At 53.4% G+C, this 21,678-nt stretch overlaps 2 protein-coding genes across 3 annotated transcripts in view; both read right to left on the bottom strand.

The window, feature by feature from the left end:
- Nucleotides 1-2,971: 2,971 nt before the first annotated feature.
- BCL9 (BCL9 transcription coactivator) lies at nt 2,972-18,548 on the bottom strand. The gene is made up of 7 exons (XM_075560449.1): nt 18,415-18,548; nt 17,314-17,630; nt 16,011-16,200; nt 14,685-14,784; nt 8,154-10,371; nt 6,770-7,030; nt 2,972-5,402 (listed from the first exon to the last, which is right to left on the bottom strand). The coding sequence occupies exons 1-7, from the start codon at nt 18,468-18,470 to the stop codon at nt 4,285-4,287; spliced, it is 4,260 nt and encodes a 1,419-aa protein (XP_075416564.1). The 5' UTR covers nt 18,471-18,548; the 3' UTR covers nt 2,972-4,284.
- The window catches only part of LOC142459165 (uncharacterized), a 98,790-nt gene continuing 95,623 nt past the window's right edge, over nt 18,512-21,678 (bottom strand). For both annotated transcript variants that reach the window (XM_075560473.1, XM_075560463.1), the window contains exon 4: nt 18,512-18,730. In XM_075560473.1, the coding sequence (XP_075416588.1) occupies nt 18,512-18,718 (207 nt within the window). In that variant the 5' untranslated portion in view covers nt 18,719-18,730. The remainder of the gene's footprint in view (nt 18,731-21,678) is intronic.

Genomic DNA, 21,678 nt, shown 5'->3' with positions numbered 1-21,678 from the left:
GGTTTAAAATATCACACCATTTTAAAAAAATCAGTTATTTTCTCATGCCCATTGCTGCTTATGATCCCTGTGATGGGAGGATTGGTTGTGTGTGTGTGTGTGTGTGCGCGCGCGCTTTCATTGGTTAGCAGGGATTCTCTTTTTAAGAGATGATCTCACTTTGCATTGCTTTAGGGGAAAAACACAGCAGCTACCTGGTTGGCCCCATGTGTTGCCAGCGTAGAATTGCTGTTTTTCTTGGATGTCATCTTCTGAAGCCCTGGCGACACGGTTGTGAGTTGGGTTGCAATGCACAAGGTCTGCAGTTCAAAACCACCGCCCTCTCTGAGGGAGAAAGACAGGGAGTTCTACTTCCATAAGGGCAGGCCGTTCTACCCTATCCTGTCTATAGGGTCAGTCTGAGTCCGCACGGTCATCTTCAGGTAAACAGATAAGCTACTGCTGGGTTTGAACCTCGAACTTTTAAGTTAGCATCACTCGCAAACCACTGCGTCACCCAGGCGATCCTCCTTGTCAGTCTTCAGGAAAGAATGCTCTCGCCTACCCCAAACCAGTTCCCCTGATTAAAGTGCTCAGTCGCCGGTGCCAGACTCCACGCAAGGCCTGGATAGGGGCCAAACTGGCTGGCTTTCACAGGATGACGTTAACATGAGCATCTTTATCACGGTTCTGGTTTTTAATCAAAACATTTTCCCCACGAACACTTCTCCATGCGTCAGCATTCAGTCTTCCAATCTGTACTTTATTGTAGGACGATCTTCGCCAACGACGGACCGTTGCGTTTAAGCCTAAGTAAATGTTACTGTGATAAACTGTTGGCATACAAGGCAAATGGAGATGTATGGAGGGGTCTTTTCAAAGCTCAACTAGTGACTCCTCATTTCCGACGCGTAACGATCCTGTATGGCAGCGTGGAGAGGCCTCTACAGGGGCCCCCAGGCAGTAAGCGATGCGAACAAATTGCCAGGGTCTTCCTCCGGTTCGCACTAGTGACCCTTCAGTTAACCGGGAAGCTCATTACCCACTGATCCACCTCACCTGCCACTATCGAGTCGATTCTTACAGCGACCCGCTAGGACTGAGTCCAAGTGTTCCCGTGGGTGTCCAAGACTGTAACCATTTGTGGGAACAGAAAGCCTTATCTTCTTCCCAATGAGCAGCTGGTGATTTTGAACCAACTGCTGACCTTGTGCTACTTTCAACTCAGCTGGTGGGAGAACCAGGGAAGTTGAATTTGCACTGCCCCAGGCTTCCAGCAGGGGGCCGCGCGAGAGGTGAGCCTCACCGGCCTCCCTGCCCCTTCCCGCCTGGGCTGGGGTGCTCTCTTCACAGGTCCACCACCTAGAGACCTGCCCTCTACATGGGGGGCTGCTTTGCGTTCCTTTCTTCGCCTTGGCCCCGTGGCTGGGGTAGTAGCAAAGGGGTCTCCAGACACCAGCAGTGACCACAGAAGCCAGTGCAGTGCACAAACGCCAGGCTGGACCATGCCTCTTACCTCAATCTTCACACTGGGCTGTTTTTAATCTGCTTCGGGCACTTCAAGGACAGAGAACCTGCGCATGTGGCTGAATCCAATAATCGCCCCACAACATAAAATGGTCACAATTCGTGAACAGCGGGGCAGAAGGATCGGTGTGCAAATTCTTCAGCGAATGACCGGTTTCTCCGCTGTCATGAGAGGGTACCAGCTCATCCACAGGGCCGTCCAGAAACGAGACTAATGCCAACATGTGAGGTGACTGGCAGATACTAAGTGGTCATCTCCACGTTGTTGTTGTTGCCTGAGGCTCTTAGGTTACTGAGAAGGTAACTGCGGACAATGGAAGAGAAAATGCAAACAGCTTTGCAAAAACATTCTCAGGCAGAACCCAGACTGGGAAGCGCCCGCAGAGCCCCATTTGTTGAACGTCCTCTGCAGACGATACACCTGCTGTTCCCCACTCAGATCCTCTCACCTAAGAATACAACAGACACCCACTCACGCCCGCAAACCGCCGACAGCGACTCCCCCCCCCACACACACCTGAACAAATCCAACTGCACAGAAACACAACAGCGAGTCCCTCAGACACACACCTCGCAGGATCCACAGACGTGCAGAAGGCAGGGGGTGGGAGCTCTCTAGAGGGAAGAGGGGGCGGACCGTGAGGCTGAGGGAGGCTGGGCGGACCTGGAAACCCACGATGTGTAATTATGAGAGATTGTACCTTAACTATAAAAGAAAAAGCAAGCAAGCTACCTCACAGCCTATTGAAACGACGGGAAATACTGCAGCCTTAATTACTGCATGCCATTCAACGGATCTTGAGAAATTTTCTAATAAGGATAATTGCACCAAAGGTAATTAGTAGTGGAGACCAGGCTCGCGCTTGGATTGGTGGCCAGAGTACTCACTCCCATGGGAATTCACTCACGGCAACCCCATCGAGCGGTGGTGGAGAACATCTGGACCACAGGCTGCGTAAGGCCCGCAAAATCATCTGTGCCAGCTAACAACTTCTCAGCCCTCCCCGATGAGCAGCCGATCCAGCCAACATACCGGGAAGGGGGGTGGAGGGTTGATGAAGTGTTTGGCCCAAGAAAGATGTTCATCAAGACCCAAACGGGTCTTGGCCCAAAAGAAAGGTTCCCCACAGCTGCTGTCAAGGGCTTCCATGGCTGTCAGTCTTCACGGAACAGCCGGCCTCAACTTTCTCCCAAGGCCTGGCTGGTGGGTATGAACTGCTGGCCTCAGGTTGATAGTGCAATGCTTACCGGACAGCCCCACCGAGGTGGTTACAGGACAAACCTACTCAAGCAGTTCCTTCTTCGCTGGAGACGCCACTTTCGCGGCCTCCCGCTCTTCGTCGCCGTCACGGTCCTGGTGACCGACCCGGAGAGGCCATCGTCCCTGCCTCTGGGTGGCCAACACTTGTACAAGAATCCACACGGGCGGAGACAGACACAGGCAGCGCAATTTTGTAAGAAACAATATATTTTATTTTTCTGACACCACAGCTCTGGCGAGTGGTTTTGTACCAAATTTAATGAAGGTTACACAGAACGTTTTACGCATGGGAGGGAGAGGAAAGGGGAGAAACCACAAAAACTGAAACAAAATTAAAAAAAAAACAGAACAAAAGAAACAGAACCCCGAAATCCTGGAGAGCTTTTAGCATCTGTTCCACTCCCACATTAATAGAATTTACTTGGGAATTCCTGCTAAAAGGAGAATAGAAAACGACGGGCCGGGGAGGGTTTGGGGTGGCAAAAGACTAAGGTGGGGTAAGAGGAAGAGACCATACAGAGCATCCCGAGCTTGCCCTCCTGAAACCAGAAGGGTGCTCGGCACGGCAGGTGAGGCTGCGCTAGATTTATTTCCCTAAAATAACACCGTGTATTGCAGCTGCCAGAGGGAACAGGGAAGCCCGGGTTAGCCCAGGGCAGGGAGGGGAGGGGCGCACACGGGAGGAGACGCACGTGACTGAGGAGCGGGGGAAGAGGGAGAGGGACCATGAGTGGAGCTTGGGAAGGTTCGTTGGTATCCTGGGAGAAGACTGACTGTGCTGAAGGGCACCTGGATGCGAATCAAATGTCCTAAGCATCGTTATTTAAAAAAAAAAAAAATCCCCCCTCCCCCCACCCCTTGCTGAACTTAGTTCCTTTTTTTTTTCTTTTTTTGTGCTTTTCATTAATACTCTGCTCTGAGGTCGTAGTTTGGTTTTTCTATACACTGGAGTTGAAAGAAATAGTCCAAAGGTCTGAAGATGGATTCTCCACCTAAAGTAAACAGCCCAGCATTCGTGTTCTCCTCTTGTCCCAAAGACTAAACGTCTCTGCTAAAATCCCTTTTACAATATAGTACAGCACACACACACACACACACAAACTTAATAAAGCCCAAATAAAAGGGGGTGGAGGGCAAATGAAAACGAAACCAGAAACCAATCCTGGGAGGAGCCAGTCCGAAGGACGTAAACATACAGAGACCGGTGCAACACAGGACTGATGGCAATTCTCAAAGCACGGTTACGGAGTCCCCAAAGTGGGTGCCATCACGGGATACCCAAGTCCACAAAAATAATTTTTTAAAAATAAATCTTAAAAAAAAACACACCTGTTGATTAAATGAATAATTTGTTTTCAGGTAAATCCATACATTCTCGAGGCCCCCCTCCCCCAAAGCAGCCCTCGGGGCCCCGTTCTCCTATTGCATGATCACTAGCACGCCGGAGCTTGCGCAGAGCAGCCCGCAGGACCTGGAATCTCATCTCGACAAGGGTCGGCACATCCGATCTTAGCAGCTCAAAACATCATGTTCCCTGCGTTGCCAGGTCCTTGGCCGAATCCACCCATGCCGACGTCAGCAGCCATGCCCCGGGGCCTCATCTGCGGGGGGATCATGATGTTCTGTTGGGGTCCCATCATGCCCTGCATGGACATCATCATGCCTGGAGAGCCCACGGGCCCCGGGTGGGCGTAGAGCCCGGCGGGGCCCCTATCCTTGCCAGGAACCATGCCCACAGCAGCGGCTGGATTGCTCATCAGGGTGGGCTGGCCGGGCATCGTCGATTGTGCTGGTGACATCATCCGGTGGTGGGGACCCATCATGCCTTGCTGGAGAAAGGCCGGCGGTCTCATTGGGTTGTGGCCTGGCATGGATGGAGCTGTACCCAGAGGAATGTCCGGAGTTCCCACTGGCCCTGGTCCTCCCATGCCAGGTAACGCCAGTCCCATACGGGGGCCTTGCTCGCCCATCATCCCTTGCATGTGTGGAAACCCGGGTCCAGGACCCTGGGGCTGTTTACGGCCTGGGACTTCCCCTCGAGGGAAATATTGCAGTGTCTGGCTGGGCTTCTCGGATGGAATAATGCGGGACAGGTCAAACTCGGGGATTCCGGTGGCTCCGGGTCGGATGACCTCCTGCAGATCGGGGTCTGTAAACACTGAAGGCATGCTGTTCCCCAAGACAGTGAAGGAGTCGGGACCCCCAGGGCCTCCAGGCTTGCAAAGTGCTGCATCTGCTGAACTTTGGGGCAGGTTGCTGGGGCGACCGAGGGGGCCTTCGCCTGGGAAACCCAGGCCGCCTGGGAAGCCGCCCTGCCCGCCGCTGGGGCCATTGTGAGGGAACGGGACCTGTTGTGGAGGAGACTGTACTGGAGGGAAGCCCTGGGGAAAGCCCATCCGTCCTTGAGGTACCATCGGAGGCTCCTGGGACCCGTGTCCCATCATCGGATTGTGTGACATCAAGCCAGGCCCCATGGGGACCCCATGAGGAGGTATGCTGGGCCCCATGGCATTTGGAGAGGGCATCTGGTTGGAGTGAGAGAGTGGCTGGGTCATTCCCATGGGGCTAAGGGTTGGCATCGGAACCACGGGGTTTGGACCTGAAACTCGAGGATTCTGCGTATTAATGCCCATTCCTAGAAAATAAAGATATCAAAGCAATCAACTCAACCAAAGGCAACCTCAAAACTCTGTTTAAAAAAGTAAAATTAACAAGCCACCACTGTGTGTCTAGTGTGCACAGCCCTGTGCTGAGGAAGCATTCCGCACGGCCCCTGTCCTCCGTAAGACTCCATCTGGGGACACCAAACCAACCGCTCGGCGTGACACTGTGCTATTATAAACTGTACGGCATAGGGTGCGTGTACAAGCTAGCTAAAGAGAGGCTCTCCTGTGTGGGAAGTTACAAATTAATAAACAAAGGTGGCCAGTGGTCTTGACTGGAGACGACACAGAAGAAAACAGCTGGCCTCAGTGACTTACGCAGGCTACTTGGTGAAGAAAGAACTCACCAGGCCTACGAATTACAAGAATCGGGAGGGGGGGGGGGAGGCCATTTTTTCAATTGGCATTTGGTATGATCATTCTATGTGCCCCGTCGAGAGTGTTTAAAACCCGGGGTTGTACGAAATGCTCCAGAAAGAGCTTTCCTGGCAATGGAAAGCTCACAGGTTCCACCGTGGTCTTTGGGCCCCCCATCTGCAGTGGTCGTCTCACTGATGACCACAGGCCATGGCAGGGAAGATGATCCGACTAATCAGGAGGACCAATGGCATTCCGAACCATCAGAATCAAGCTGCGACAGAAATCCACAGCTGACAAGGCACTGTATCTTTGCGGGTCACCTCAGCACCCAGGATCGGAGCAAAGGGGGCCCGGGGTGCGTAGGGGAGGGAGGGCTTTCAGGATGCCCCGAGTCCTAAAAAATGTGCCTCTAGAGAAAACAGGAACTTCTCCCGATGGAAGACTTGTGGCCGCCTGTGGTTTGAGGCTGCCCTCCCACATTCAGAGTCAGTGCGTCCAGTGGGTTCTGGGTGGTACCACTCCATGCAGGCCCAGAAGCAGCACAACTCCGCCCTATGAACAAACTCCACAGCATGCTCTCCCACTGCTTTAGAGTCGATCCGGCTCGCTGTGACCACTAGGACAGAGTAGAACTGCCCCTGTCGAGTTTCAGAGATTGCGAGTCCTATCGGAAGGAGAAAGCCCTGCCTCTCTCCCAGATTGCCTGGTGGCTCCCAGCTGCGGACTTTGTAGTGAGAGCCCAACACGCAACCCCTATGCCACTGGGGCTCCTCTGAGTCACCCTACAACAACACGTTTTATAGCTTGTTCTAGTCAAGATACTTCTATTTCTACCAAAACCCAGGTAGAACTTTCAGCTGGGGCACTGCAACTTGCTGAACTTCCCTGGCAGGCGAAGAATAGCTCTAGGTGGGTCCAGTCACGGAGAACATAGCGGACAGCATCCCTGGCTCAGACACCCATCTCCCTGAGTGCTCACCTGGCATATTGTTCATGGATGGCAAGTTGGGCGACCGAGCTGGAGGGGAGTCGTCGTCTGAGCTGGCCACAGTCTTGATGGCATCGTGGTACAGGGGGGTCGAACTGGGCATTGCAAACTTGGACATTCGGGACATCATAATTGAGAGAGGGTTCTGGGACAGAGTCGGCTCGGGAGGCATGGTGTAGGGTGTACTAGAGGGAAGACTTCCGGGGATATTCACAGAGGCAGACTGGCTGGCTGCAGGAGGTGGGGGCCCACCTAGGAGAAGAGAGAAGATCATACAAAAATGGGCAGGGCACTGGGTCCCAGGTGGAGGCTCCTGGGCCCCGTGATTATGAAACAGCAAGGCCGGGAATGAGCGGGCGAGCAGGGCAGTGTTATTAGACCCAAAAGAGGCGTCATCAATCTTCCAGTCAGGCCGTGCGTACGCGCAGGGGGATAGCAGCGTGACACTGGGATCAGCCGATGGGAAGACGCACACACAAAGAATGCATTAGCGATGTGAGTCCAAGCTGGGCAGAGAGGTGGCTTAAGGCCAACTGCTTTGCTGAGAGCCGTCGGCTCTCCCCCACCTCCCATCACTGCGCAGTTTCGCTCAGGGTGGCAGCCCCACCTCTGGCCTTGACAGCGCTGTCCTATACACCTTCCCAGCTAATTCCCACGCCTGGGGTGTCTGAATTAGAAAGGTCTGCGGGGGCGGCTTCAGCGTCCTGCTTCAGTGAGCTGTGCGGCCCAAAAGTGAGAGGCACTTTAGCCTGGCAGGAAAAATCACTTCGCTTATTCCCACACTAGTCTTTTCTCAAGTGGAGATGGCCTGGACCTGGTATTTATACCTCAGTGCTCATCTGCCACTGACCGTTTCCGGCCCCCTTCACAGAAGCACCTTCATCTGTGAGTGCCTCTCCCAGGAGGAAGACACTCAAGAGACTGGGAGCCGGCTGCGGTCACTGGGTTCCAAACGGCAGCACACATTTCTGCTACGCCATGGAGTCCTGCTTAAGACTCTACCCAGAAGCTCCCGGCATGAGGGTGGCCTCATTTCTCCGCTGTCAGGATGCTTTCTGATGTCCCCAGCATGTGGCCCTCCTGCCATCGTTAAGTCACTCCGTAACTGACATCTAGTTCCCACTTTCCCGCCTGCTGTCCAGACAGCCCCACTGACAGGCCGACTTTGCATGCAGGGCCCGTGTGTCTTTGCCAGGGTTGGACGGCTGTGCACAACCCGTAGGAAGCACCATGGCCCTCGCCACAAAGCTGCCCAGGTGAGCAAAGGCCGCCCGGTGCCGGCTGCGCGATCAAGTTAGGACGCCAGCCTGCCGACAGCGAATGAACGGGGGCAACTCCGGACAGGGTGAGAGTGGGGGTGAGCGTGCATACTGACCTGACTCGACACTTCCCAGCATGGCTGGGGAGGCCATGGGGAGGGGTGCTTTGTGGTTGGGAGGGATCCCGGGACTCTGCAGGGGAGGTTTTGGAGAGGAGGTCCACCCAGGCGACGGGGCAGGAAGAGACGGCGACTTGAGGTGGACAGGCGAAGCAGCAGCAGACCCCAGGACCGGAGGGGACTTAATGGAAGCAGCGGCAGCTGGGCCCGCCAGCATGCCTGCCAGCTGCGACGGAGTCTGAGGGGACTTGAGGTTCCCTGACGGCGAGCCCAGCATGGGTGACTGGACTTGGCGCATGGTGGGAGACTTCAGAGGGTTAATGCCCGGGGAGTGCACCTGGCTGCCTGCCACAGAGATATCCAAGGGCTTCCGGCCCAGGCCGCGTTGACCTGGAGGGGCTGTGTTGAGGCTCGTGGGGTTATTGGAAGGGTTGAGAGGTAGTGATGGCATATGACTGAGCCGGCTGTTAGTCCTTTGGTCGGGCCCAATTGGTTCTCTGAGATTCCGCAAGCCACTGTTGCCGCCTGGACCCTGAGACATGGGAAGAAACGGCCTAGGGCCCATGCCATACTCTTGCTGAGGGTGCTCCCCGAACGGCAGGGGCACCATCTTCTGCTGAGCGGGCAGCATCTCCGGGCCACCGGGGCGCAATTTCATCATCTCCTCTGGCCCGGCCCCCGCCTCGCGCAGCTTCTGAGGTGGCATCTGAGAGTTGGAGCCCATGCTGACGCTGAGGCCGACGTCTCCCTTCATGCCACTGGGAACCAACCCAAACTCAAGTTCCCGACCAGGGCCCATCTGTGGGGGCATTCCTTTGGGGAAGTCACCCCTGGAAGGACTCAGCGGACCCTCAACTGGTATTCGAGGAAAAATGGGATGACTCCCAGGCTCCATATGTCGCTGGGCACCAGGGATCATCCTATTGCCTTCCATGCTCATCCCGGGGGGCAGACCCAGCTGCTTCTCCGCCAGCTGCTGCTGGAACATCTCTTCAGACAAGCCTTGGGGGGTTGGGAAGCGCTCCCCTCGGCCGGGACCACTGAAGATGGCCTGACCGGGAGGGAAGGTTCGGCCATCTGGGATTTTGGGCACATCCTCGGGCCAACTGACTCCAGAAAGACCTGGTCTAGACGCCGGGTTGGGGACGTTTGGCCCCTCCATTTCAGAGCCCATCATCCCTGCGAATCCAGGGAGGCGCATCTGGCTCCCCGGCATGCTGGGGTGGGGAGCCATGCCCCGCGGGGCCAGCGTGTGTGGCATGTTGATACCGTCGGAGAATGGCTCTGCACCCCCAGGCCCCCAGCCTTCCCCTGGGGCCATCTGGTAGGGAGGCGGTGGCCCCCGGACCACGCCGCGAGGCCCGTGCTGATGGAGCACCACATCCTGGAGCGGGCACTGCTGGACCACTTGCTCCTGCTTCCTGCGTTTCTCTTCGTAGAACTCGTGCTGTAGCTTCAGCCAAGCCATCTGCTCAGGAGTCATGTGGTCCAGGTGATCTGGACCCACAGGCCCAGCCTGGGAGTTCATGGGAGGTGGAACCATGTCGTCTGCAGAGAAGGGGACATCTCTGTGTCCTTGAGGGCCAAACGGCGCTCCCACATCTGTCCGGGGTCCAGGTCCCTTGCCTAGGCTTTGGGACTGGGCCATCATGGCCTGAATCGGCCCCTCTGGCTTCTTCTGAGGTCCATCTAACACCCCAGTGTTCTGCTGGGGCACCCCACTTTGCCCTCCCGTGAATTCTTTCTCATCGGGGAAGAGCATCCGCTGGATGTCTCGGAGAGTTTGTAAGGAGCGCTCCCGGTGCTCCAGCTGCTCCTGGGACAGCCCATCGGGGTTCTCCCCCAGGAGGGGCGGCTCGCCACCGGACACCGGTGGAGGTGGGGGGGCTTTGGGATCTGCTGAAGAGCTATTGCTCCCCTGGGAGACAGGGGTCACGGCGCGGTTGTTGGGCGTCGAGTTGGGCCCGGTGCCATCGGGGGGCAGTGGCGTGGAGCTGGCGGGGCTGCCCACGGAAGGGATCAGTTTGTTTTCCACCCCAGGACTGTCTTGGTCCAGGGGGCGTGGGGGTGCAGCAGGCTTGGGAGCTGGTGCCGGAACGGGTGGAGTTGGCTGCAGTCTGGTGTTCTGCGAAGAGTTCTGGTCCTGGTTGACTGGAGCGGGGGGTTGTGACGGGAGAGGTTTCGGATCACTCCGAAGGGCAGAGATCTGTGTGTTCTGGAGAGAGACAAGATTTTAAAGACCACTGGCAAACTGCGCAGAGCGGGCAATGGGAAGAGCCAAGCTCTGCTCCTCGAAGCACTCGCCCAGGCCCCCCGAGCTACGCCGGCGCTGCTGCAGACTCGGCCGGTGCACAACCCCGCCATGGACCCAGGGACAGTTTGATTTTTCTTTTTCTTTCTTTCTTCCCTTCTTAACTTTCCCGTCAAATGGCATCCTCTCTCCCTGGCAGAAGATTAGGTTTCAATAGCTACAAGCACGCCTGGGGAGACCCGCTCCGCCAGAGTGAGGACATCCGAGGATCTATTTCAGGGAGCAGGTTTGATGTCACACAGCTAGCTACTCTGTGTCTCTGATTCGGGGGAGAGATTAGTTTCTTGGTATGTGGGAGGCTGTTCCTCACCCCTTTTTCTTTTCCCTGAACGTTACAACATGCTCCGTCGCCGGCTCGCCCGTCACGTCAGGCAAGGTGTCGGGTGTTTCCAGCTGGAGGGAGAAGTGGGCAAGGCTACAGCGGCTCTGGCCCCGGAGGCGGGCAGGACCCTTCCGTTGCCAGGGCGCCTCAGGCTCGGCGACTGCCCAGTACTCCTCTCCTGGAGTTTCCAGGGGGCCTGACAGCTCTGGTTTCTGTTTTCAGTTTGTGATCACTGATTGCATATTTGATACGAATTTGTACATGCACTGGAGTAAGAGAATCTGCAGGCAGGAAGCGTGTGCGGGGAAATCTGAGGCCAGGGAGCCAGGGTGTCCCTCGGGCTGTTCTTTCCAATAGGCAGCAGACTGCTCTGCTTAGGGGCTGGGCGGCTGCCCTGGTATTACTTATTAAGCACCCCCGCTAAAGGAGGTCCTGGGTGAGGTACCCTCGCCAGCGGCAGGCGGCAGCATGGAGAGGAGCTAGGCCTGCACTCTCACAGGGCTGAGACTTCCTGAGGCCGCAGAAGGAAACAAGGCTGACACACAAAATGAAAGATGACAACCAGGGCTACATTAATACCCATCGATGTGAGACCCAAGGACCAACGATTACCCTACAGGAACGAGGCGACGATAAAGGAGGTGGGGAAACTAGAGGACTGGAGAGGGAACAGCCAGGACACATCGTGACCACGTTCACCCACGAAGAAGAAGATAAGGGATGTGACTGGGATGACGTGTGTAGGAACTGTCAAATGGGAACCTAATTTGCTGTGTCTCCTTCCTCTCACCGAAAATACAATTAAAAAAAAATTTTTTTTTAAAGGGAAGGAAAAGAGTCAGTTCCCCAAACAGCCTCGGGATCCCCTTTGGATGTTCTTTGCTCCACCTTGCTGTCTTCAGCCAGTCTGCATTTCTAGACCCCCTAGAGGAGGCCGGGCAGAGAGCTATACCTTGGGCTGCTAACAACAACAAGGACGGCAGTTCGAATGCATCCCTCACCCCGTGGGAGAAAGGAGTCATTCCGCTCCCATGAGGATTTACAGTCTCAGAAACTCAGAGGAGCAATTCGACTCTGTCCAACAGGGTTGCTGGAGCCCGAACCCACGCCAGGGCAGCGGATTCTGTTTTCAGAAGGCTCCCGGTAGTGCCTCGGGGCTGCAAACGCATCTGTTGCTTAATGACATACCCTAACCTTAAGACTGGTGGGTCCAAACCACACACAGGGCCCCTGGGAAGGCCTGGTCACAGCTTCTGAAAGGTCGCTGTGTTGAAAACCCTGCAGAGTGTAGTCCTACTGCGACGCGTGTGGGGTGGGTACGAGTCAGAATCAACCTGGCAGCAACAGGTTTTGGTTTTTAGGTGTTAAGGGTCCTACTTACTGCCCCTTGCATATACTCTGGCATGTTTACCTGTGTACAAATCTGTACGCAAATCATGAGGAGCCTCTCTGCATATGAGCACTTTGTGTGATGTGTGCCCAACGCTACGTCGTGGGAGTGTCTCCGTCCTGTGACTGTGTGTGCACATGTTTCACATACATGTCTGTAGGTACAGGTTTGTGTAGGAAGGCCCAGTTGAATCCAGATGACCCTGGATGACCACTGTGTGGAGGGCGCCTTCAGTTCCTTCCATGGCTACTTTCCGTCTGGGTTTGATGGTTTGGGGTGCAGGACAGAAGAAGCAAGCTTAGTTCCACCCTTTTCATTTTATACTTAGAGCCATGGCTGTGTGCTGGGTCCCAACCCCTGTGATGTAGTGGCTTGGGCGTTAGGCTGCTGTACATGAGGCCGGTGGGTCAAACTCACGGGTTGCTCTTTAGGACAAAGAGGAGGCAGCCTCCTAGAGCTGTGCAGACCTGAAAACCTACAGAGCAGTTCTACTCTGTCCTTCTGGGTCACATGTTGGAACCGACTCAATGGCAGTGGGCATGGTTTGGGGTTTAGCAGAGAAGGTGGAGGTGATAATTACGTTAAGAGCTGACATTCGGGACAAGATCTGACAAAATAGTAACTTATAAATTATCAAGAGCTCATGAAGGAGGGAGGAGAGGAAAAAAGAGAGGACCTGACCTGATGCCAGGGGCTTCAGTGGAGAGCAAATGTTTTGAGAATGATGAGGGCAATGAATGTACAGATGTGCTTTACACAATTGCTGTATGTATGGATTGTGATAAGAGTTGTATGAGCCCCCAATAAACGAATTAAATAAAAAGAGCTGTTGTTAAGTCAAGCGCGTAGTGGTCAAAGTTACATGCACTCTGTGCCTTCCGGCCCAGCACTCGCTCGAAACACACACAGGTATCTATCTGCATTCATGCTCGAGGGCTGGCGTGTTGCTCGGCTACTCCTATTTCAAGTACCAGCAGGGCCACCCATAGGAGACAGGCTTCAGAGGCACCTCCAGTTTATGACTGACAAGGAACAATGGCCTGGAGACCTACTTTTAAAAATTAAACCAAACCCAACTTACTGCCTTCAAGTCGATGCGGACTCATAGCGACCCACAGGGCAGGGCAGAACTGCCCCTGTGATTTCCCAAGGCCGTAACGCCTATGGGCGACAACAGATGCTTACCCAGTGCGCTGCTGCCCAACACTGATGACGCCGGAGCGCGGCACTGACTGGAGATGGCACCCGCCTGGACAGCGAGCACCGTGCTCGGTTCTACTGGGCTCGCCAGGGGTTGGGGCTGGCTCAAGGGCAACCGAGGACACTGAAGGGCCTGAGCAGTTGGAGGGGCAGATGCAATAGGCAATTCCTCAGTCCAAGCGAGCCCAAAGGAGGCTTTTTTTGACCCACAACGCAGACATCATCGCTTTTCAGTCTTGAACTGTTACTTTGGCCATTTATAGTCCCTTTAACTCCATCACCCTCCCAACACTAGATTTTAAGTCTGTGACATCAGGGACTGTGTCTTGAGTCTCTTAGCATCCCCTGCCACGTTTAAGGCATGCCTGGGTCATGCGCGGCACTTAAGAAATATCTAGATGGACGATAGGCCCCACTGTATGCTTTTCCTAAGGTAACTTTTGGTTGGAAGTTTCAGAGGGCAGACTAATGTAGTTAATAATTGTGGGACTATCAAGCAATTACAAGTATCGAAAGTCACTACCGTTCTAATTACTGTATTATTATCGTGTGGCCCAAGACTGTAGGTCAGTGGCTGCTTTTCCTCTCATCATCAACTAAACCCTATTCCCACCACAGGACGTGAATCAGATTTTCCCAGAGATGATTACAGGTAGAAGTCCTATTCTATCTGTAAACCCCCTCTTTCTGCACCTTATTCCCTAGTCACTCAGCAGCTTATCAGCATGTGAGTAGGAAAGGTGGGGTCAGTGTGATCTAAGACCACTCAGTACAGCAAACCTTTCTCTTCCGCCAAGGGCCATTTGGATATTTATAACATCACTCTGGGGCCGTACTGATCAGAGTTCATTACCTCACCCCTCCTGTGATGGTTGGAAGTGCCTCTCTTCGATGAGGCCTATGCTGTTAACCAGTACTGATGATTTTGTGGGCCTTACGTGGATGTTGTCCAACCCAGCCATAAACTCAAAAAGAACGACGACGCCAATTTACTTCTACTGAGTCCATTTTAACTCAGTGACCCCATAGCGCAGGGAAGAGCTGCCCAGTGGGTGTCCAAGACTTTAATCTTCACAGGAATAAACAGTCTCATCTTTCTCCCAGAGACACTGGTGGGTTCGAACCACTGACCTTGAGTGTAACAGCTCAATTCGCAGCACACTATTGCGATCAGGGCTCATTCTCATTATCACAGTCAAGTTAAATGTTAAGGTTGTACCTCATTCCCTCAAGACTATCTCCCTGCCAATGGAAGTCTGGTCTCCCCGCTTTAAACCAAATGTTCCACTTCAAAACACTACATACCACAGGGGCTGTGCTTCTGTCTGCCTTGCTGTTAGAGATGTTCTGGATGTGGAAAGAGACGATCGTTTCGACCTGGCCCTTCAGTACAGCGTCTGCAGCTCTGCAAACACAGAAAAGGCAGCACGGGATAGGACTTATTTTTAGTTCAAGAACTCTAATTCCCAAGCAACTTAGTCCCAGCTTGTACTGGTAAGGTGGGGAAGGTGGGCTATTACAGAAGCACCAGAAATTTTGAATGAGAAAAAAATCAAGAGGAATAAGCTACTATTACAGAAGGCTGAGTTTATCATTTACTCTCAAAATTCAGAAGTTAAAAATCCAAGGTAATCATTAATTATCTCATCTCAAAATGGGCAACAGAAAACAATCGAAAACCCTTACAATTTTCTGCTGTGAACCAATCCACTGCCGTTTCTAGAGAACCCTAGTTCAAAGGCCCAACCCAAGAAATGTGAGCGGGAAATGTCACAACCTCTAGTACAGGCTGGCAAGAGTCACTTCGCATCTTAGGTAAAAATCCTGAATGGGGTAATAAGAATAACAATAATAAATTAAAAATCAAAAAACTGTTTGCAGGGTATAATCATACTTCTGGTTTAAAATTTTATTTAATTAAAAATTAATTAATTAATTAACCGGTCCATCTCCAGCAACCCACTGGAAACACACAGGCTAAAATATTCCAAGTAGTCATCTCTGTTGTCAGAATTCCTATTTGGTTTTTTAAAAGTATTTATGTCGTTTAATTATCCTAAAACATGTGTTACTTATGCCAATTAAATAAACAACAATTAAGTTGATTGTAGACGTGTATTTTAAAAAATTCTTATTATTCCACTCAGGAATTTTTACCTAAGACTCCAAGTGAATTTTGAGAGCCTCGGGCAACTATTAGGTGCTGTGAACTTCCCTACTCCCCTTTCTTGGACTGGGATTTTGAAGGAGGGTTCTCTATAACAAGGTGTCCACATCAACTTGTGTGAGCACAAAACATTCCCGTAGGGTCAGTGAAGCAAGTCTGACCAGATGGTGCCTCTGGGAAGCAGGGTTGGGAAAGTTTTCATAATTTATTTTACCTCTTTCTGTGCTGCTAATTTTAATCAATAGTAACACAAGTGGGTTAAAAAAAAAGGGACCAATCTGTAAAAGAAACAAAACCTTGTCTCTCCAAATTTACCCAAAACCCATCGCCTGGAGTTGATGCCGACTCACAGTGACCCTACAGGACAGCGTACGGCTTCCCAAGACTGCAGCTCTTTGCTCAAGTGGAGAGCCCTGTCCTTCTCCAAGTCAGACTCAAACAGTACAGCACAGCCACCGACTTACTTATTGGCCATCTCAGTAGAAAACACGTACACCACTTTGGCTGGAGTCTTCTGAGCAGGTGTGGGCTCTGGGGCAGTAGTCTGGCCATGGGAGGGGGTGGAAGACCGGGGGACTGTAGCATTTGACGGGGTCATTGAGTGTGGTGTGTGCTGGGAATCCTGGGACTTTATGTGGTCAGCAGAATTACATTCTAAAAGAACGAAAAGACTCAGGTCATAAGGGAAATCAGAAAACGCCTTTGTTGTGCCTGCCAGCATTTACTGTATCGCAACACAATCCCACTCTGAGAATTCCAGGAGGAAGTGAGTGGACACCCTCCTCTCTCTCCAAGGCATAAAAGTTCACATGCTCTCCTCCCTAAAGGAATGACTCGAAAGGACACCTCCGCCACCGCCTCACTTCTCAGTCCCATCAGTGCCCACCCCTCCGGGAAGCCTTCCGGAACACCTGGGACGTGAATGCGAGCCTCTGTTCACTGATCCCAGAGCCGCCTGGCTTCTCTGATTTCAGCATTTACCCAGTATCATTGTAGCCGCTTGGTTAAGGATCTGTGTTCTAGGAACACTCTGCCCCTTGAGGAGCACAGATGAAGTGCCGGGGCTCATAAGAGACCCTGCAGACACGAGAGGCAGGCGGAAGTCCTCACTCAGGTTTTCATGCCCAGTTTGGATTGGGGAGCCCCACTCTCCTTCCTTCCTTGAATACGAACTTCGTGCTCTGCCCCCACCCCCACACGCCCCACCTCCCGGTTAGAATTCTTGGTCTGAGAACCAGGAGGGAAAAGCCCCAGAGAGCGTGGCTGGTACACTCGTCCTGGCGCAGTCCACCTTGGGCCTGCCGGAGGGCTACCACATGCAGCCACTCGTCCCCGCCACTGTGAATTCAATCAGTGCTGCCACAGCCCGGCCAGGGCCAGGGCCATGAAGGCGGGCATCCTCATGTCCACACAAGACCCAGATCTCGGAGGACCCATCTGATGGAGAAGAGAACAGGGTGCCAAGGTAGGCTGGTTGCACACAGGCTGGAGGCACTGGCTTGGCATGAAGCCCCCACAGCACGGTGGCCAGACACACCCCAAGAATGGAGCGGGGCCTCGTGATGCCCCCCGGTAACACCCAGTCCACCTGCCCCCTCAGGGTGGGACTCCTCGGCCGGGGGTGTCTGCTGCACAGTTCCAGCAGCCTCTGGGAAGACCTCGGGCTGGTGCCGACTCTCCCAGCGTGCTGCTACCAGGCGCTGTGAGGCCTATCGGGGTGAGCGGCCACCTACTTCCCTCTGAGCCTCTGAGACCTTGTAGACATACCTTTCATGTCAGAGTCATCGTTGGGAGTCCCAGGATCTCTCTGATCAAAGGAGTCGGCGGAAACACTTCGCTCCCTTTTCCCCTTGCCCTTGGCACCATTTCCAGCCCCATTCTTCAGCCCCATGCTCCCACCTGGGCCAGGGAGTGCTTTAGGGGCATGGCCCCCACTCTTGGAGTCACAGGGGGATGGCTGGGACTGGCTGGCCGAGCCCCCCGGTTTACCCTGATTGGAGAGTCTGGAGTCCAGCTGGGGGTTTCCGGATGGGGACATCACTGTAGGGGGACGGACCATCACCTCCTGCTTTGAAGTAGGGCTACTACAAGAAACAGAGGCACATCAGATGGGGCGTAGCGGGGCCGTGGCTACTAACTTGCTCCTTCCACCCCTTCTCCCACCTCATCTTTCAACCGTGAGGAAGACCGAGTGAGCGGGGTGGCCCTGCTAGGCCTCGGGCACCCTGGAGTCACGCAGGGACCCGACTCCAGGGCTCCTGTCCATAAGGGACAACGGTTTCTAGGTACAGAGAGAGTGGCTCTGAAGAGTGGCTCAGCGTAAACAAGCAGGCATCGCTAAGATCAGAATGCGACCCGCCCCCAGGCTGATGACAAGGGACAGCTGGGATGAGTGCAGAGTCCCTGCTGGAAAACATGAGCGGGTCCAGGAGCGCGTGGGGACGCTGTGGGTGACAGTAGGGTTAGGGGGATCGCCAGCCCACAGATCCTCCCAAGGAGCAGCACAGCACTGCGATCAACTGGAGGGGCGCGGCTTACAGAGGAGAGAGCGGCAGAGTGAGTGCAGGCTGGCCATTCAGATGGGAGCTGAACCTGCTCTCTCCCCTAGCCTCGGCCTCCCAGCTTGTACGAAGCCCAGCTGACTCCACTGGTGGGGCCTTTAAGGCCCTTTGGCTTGTGCTTTGGCAGGGGAGGGAGGTGGCTGGCAGGGGAGGGAGGTGGCTGGGAGGGGAGCTCTTGGCATGGCAGATAACGGGATCACAAAGGAAACTGGGTTCTCCCACCGGTCTGGGTGCTAACCCCCTCCTATCTCCCAGTCTATTTGCCCCTCCTCCCCCCACCCTAGGAGCCCTGGGCCCCGGCCCTTACCTCTGCGCGCTGCTGCCTGACGGAGAGCTCCTCACTTTAGCGTTACTGGGATGCATTGATTGAAATCCTCAGCCTGCAGTCACACGCGGGGACAGGCTCACCGAGTTCTGCTCGGGCTGCAGCAGAGACAGCTGCTGAGGGCAGTGACAGCAGCCCACTGCTTGCTGGGCGCGTCCCTTAGCGCCGGGCGCCGGGGTGCCTTTTTCCTCTTGGTTTTTCTCTGCTGTGGAAGTGGGTCCTTGCCCCTCGCAGCTCCTGCATTCTCTGGGTGTGTGCCTCCTACTGCCCAAGGGAAATCTCGCATCTCCAGGGCACCCTGTGGAAGAGGCCACCCAAAAATGTGGCGAGCAGAGACAGCGATGTCAGACACCCTTCCGTGAGGCACCGGTCAGCTCAGCGAGGCCGACGCCGGGTCACTGCTCAGGGTCTCACAGGGTGAGAACAGAGGGCGACACTCCCATTCTGGCCAAGGCGCTTGGGGGGCTCAAGGCGCTGAAGAGTGACTAAGACGTTCTGCAGAGCGAGCCTCCCACCCAAGTATCCGGTACCAGGGCCGTAGCCAACAGAGGAGAAAAGCATTTTTATCTTTAGCCATTCAAAAGCTGTACAGTCCTGCTGAACACAACTGCTTCTTAGGATCAAACCCTTAAAAACTTGGGGTTTTCTTCTTCTTTTTTAACACAATGCTTGAAACCACCGGGCACTCCAGATCCACCGGGCGCGTCAGCCCTCTGGCCAGCGGTGGCGTGGAAATGTAACTAACCCAGGCCAGTGCCAAGCAAGAGGCACTCAGAGATGTTTCTAGTCTCAGGGCCTCGGAGCGGGGCTGGAGGACATTAAAGGGGGTACTTCTGGAACCAGATATTGAGCTAACACCAAATGAGGTCAGTTCTACCCGATTTCCATGGTCTTCCTATTAGATTATGGCGCCGGTGTGTCTTCTGTTCTCACTGCTTAATGACGGGCTGTAGGCATGGGTACGCACCGGAATGATCCATAACTCTGAAGGTGAAAGAACATCTTGGAAGGCTTTTTTCTTTGGAGTAAATTTGCAAGGCTAATTTGAAGCATAAAGGTCAAGAAAATATTCCCAAACCTTGCTAGAGAACAAATGAGAAAGCCTTTTATTCAAAGCAGCTGGGGCTACTTCAGGGGAGGCAAAATCTATATGGTGATGTCACCACTCCCTCCCCACAAGGTGCTCTGGGACCACTGTCCTCTCACCTGCTCCTGCTTAAGGCCTGCGTGCCCACTCAGACTGACGGCGACCCCGGGTACTGAGAGAGCACTGTGTTCCCGGGGTGGCTGAGGGCTGTTTTTTCAGGAGCAGGTGGCCAGGCCTTGCAAGATGCCTGCCGGTGGGCTTGAACCTCCAACTTTTCCCTTGGCAGTCTTGCACATTCATCCACTGTACCACCTGGGGACTGCTCTGAGAGCTGCTGGATGGCTTCTAACAAATCAAAGGGAGCCAGAAGGAGCTCAGGCCTTACAGCTTTTTGTCGCCTTTGAGACTCAAGAGCTGGACTGAAGCTGGGAGGCTCCGAGTCTCAGTTTGGGCACGGATTATAGGGAAAGACGGGGCCTTCTACTCTCGTCCAGACTTACAGTCTTGGTAAGCCACAGAAGCGGCTCTACTCTGTCCCATAGGGTTGCTACGAGTCAGAATTGACTCAGTGGCAGTGAGTCTGGTTTTTAACTTTTTTTTTTAATGATCATTGTGAAGGGTCAAATGCTTGTCTTCATTTGAAAATGTGCCACAGTACCAGCTATTTCACCTGGGACGTTGAAACCAATCTGTGTAAGTTCTGAGTGCACACAATTTTTTTTTTGGGCATTTGAATAAAGAAGTTAGGAAAAAGAAACTACAATGTTTATGCACTGTTTCAATGCTGTCCTCAGGGGGAAAAATCCTAAAAAATATTTCAGTCTTGATTATATTTAAGGTTGTATTTTTATCACCTGCCATCTTCAGCTGGCTCGGCTCCACCACCGCCCCGGGCCCCCCCTTTAGACATTAAAATTGATTGTAATTGTCAAACTCAATATAAATCACCATAAGCCATTTTGTAGCCTCTCAGTAACCATCATGAGTCACTGGTAAAACAGAGTAGCAAATGAATCTTGTATGGACAGATACCCAGAAAACATTTACTTCAGAAAAAGAGAAACCGTTACCATCAACAGAGCCCTCACCACTGCCCTGTGCTACTTCTGCTACTTTCTGTCTCCTGCACACTGCAGTCAGGCACACATTCTGCTCACTAGTTCCCAGTGTGGATTTTGTCTTCCTCCTTATGAAAACTAAGATCTTGGAAGGCATGGACCTTGTTTAAAAGTTCCTTGGCTCTGTCTATAATCCCTAGCATGTCCTGCGAATGTGGTTGGAACCTACGTAACTTATTCAGCTTCCCAAAGGACAGTGACACCTGGCATTGGTGCCACTCTCTCTTTCCAACGAGACTCAAAGCACATGACAAATATTGAATCTCTTAATTCATCTGCGAGACATTTCTGAGGAGCTGGCAGCAGCAATGAGAAGGCCTAGTGAAAATGCTGAGTGAACACAGAGCACCAGTTTTCAAAGGACTTTCATGTTGACTTTCGGGAACACACACTTCCCCAGCGTTGACGGGCAGGCGGCTCAAGGATGGGCGGACGGTGCACACTCATGGGAAGGACGGCTTTGAGGGCCCCCTGTTCCGCTCCTTACTTCATGGATGAAGAGCCCCCACAGAAGCCACGAGAGGCTCGTGGGCGCACACACCATCGGGAAGAAAAATGCTGTGGTCGGAACCCTTAAGCCGAAGGAGTTGCTGAAGTAAGTCTTCCCACCTTGAGGCCCTCTGACAATAAGACAAGACATCTACCTACTCCTCACACAGTTCCAAAGGGGAAGCACTTAGACGCTTGAGCACCTATTTGGCAGTTTGGTGCTTGGCTGCTTACCCTTGAAGGGCTGGAAAGGGGCTCCTATGGAATGGTTAAGTGTAGTTAGAGAGAGATTTCCCCCAAATGTGACAACTTAGTTCCTCTGATCTACTTATACAACACTGCTCTTTAAAAGTAACACTGAAATGTGTATTAACTTTTACTAACAATTTAAAATCTTAGCAGCTTATGTGCCGGCACAGTTGTAAGCACTGTTCATGTTGACTCAGTAAGGCCGACCCCTCTAGGCGAGCGCTACTGCTGTCCCTATTCTAGAAACTCAAGACCAAACTCACTGCCATTGAGTCGATTCCCATTCACACGGTCGAACTGCCC

Source organism: Tenrec ecaudatus, chromosome 1 (assembly GCF_050624435.1).
Source record: "Tenrec ecaudatus isolate mTenEca1 chromosome 1, mTenEca1.hap1, whole genome shotgun sequence".
NCBI classification, from domain to species: domain Eukaryota; kingdom Metazoa; phylum Chordata; class Mammalia; order Afrosoricida; family Tenrecidae; genus Tenrec; species Tenrec ecaudatus.
This window is presented reverse-complemented; position numbering and strand designations above follow the sequence as displayed.

What these genes read in the sequence shown, in the direction of transcription:
- BCL9 (XM_075560449.1), bottom strand. Translation starts at nt 18,470, where the DNA reads ATGCATCCCAGTAACGCTAAAGTGAGGAGCTCTCCGTCAGGCAGCAGC. An exon ending in ACAGAAGCACAGCCCCTGTG is followed by an intron (nt 10,372 to 14,684) that starts GTATGTAGTGTT and finishes GTCTCTCTCCAG; the next exon opens with AACACACAGATCTCTGCCCT. An exon ending in ATCCATGAACAATATGCCAG is followed by an intron (nt 5,403 to 6,769) that starts GTGAGCACTCAG and finishes TTTATTTTCTAG; the next exon opens with GAATGGGCATTAATACGCAG.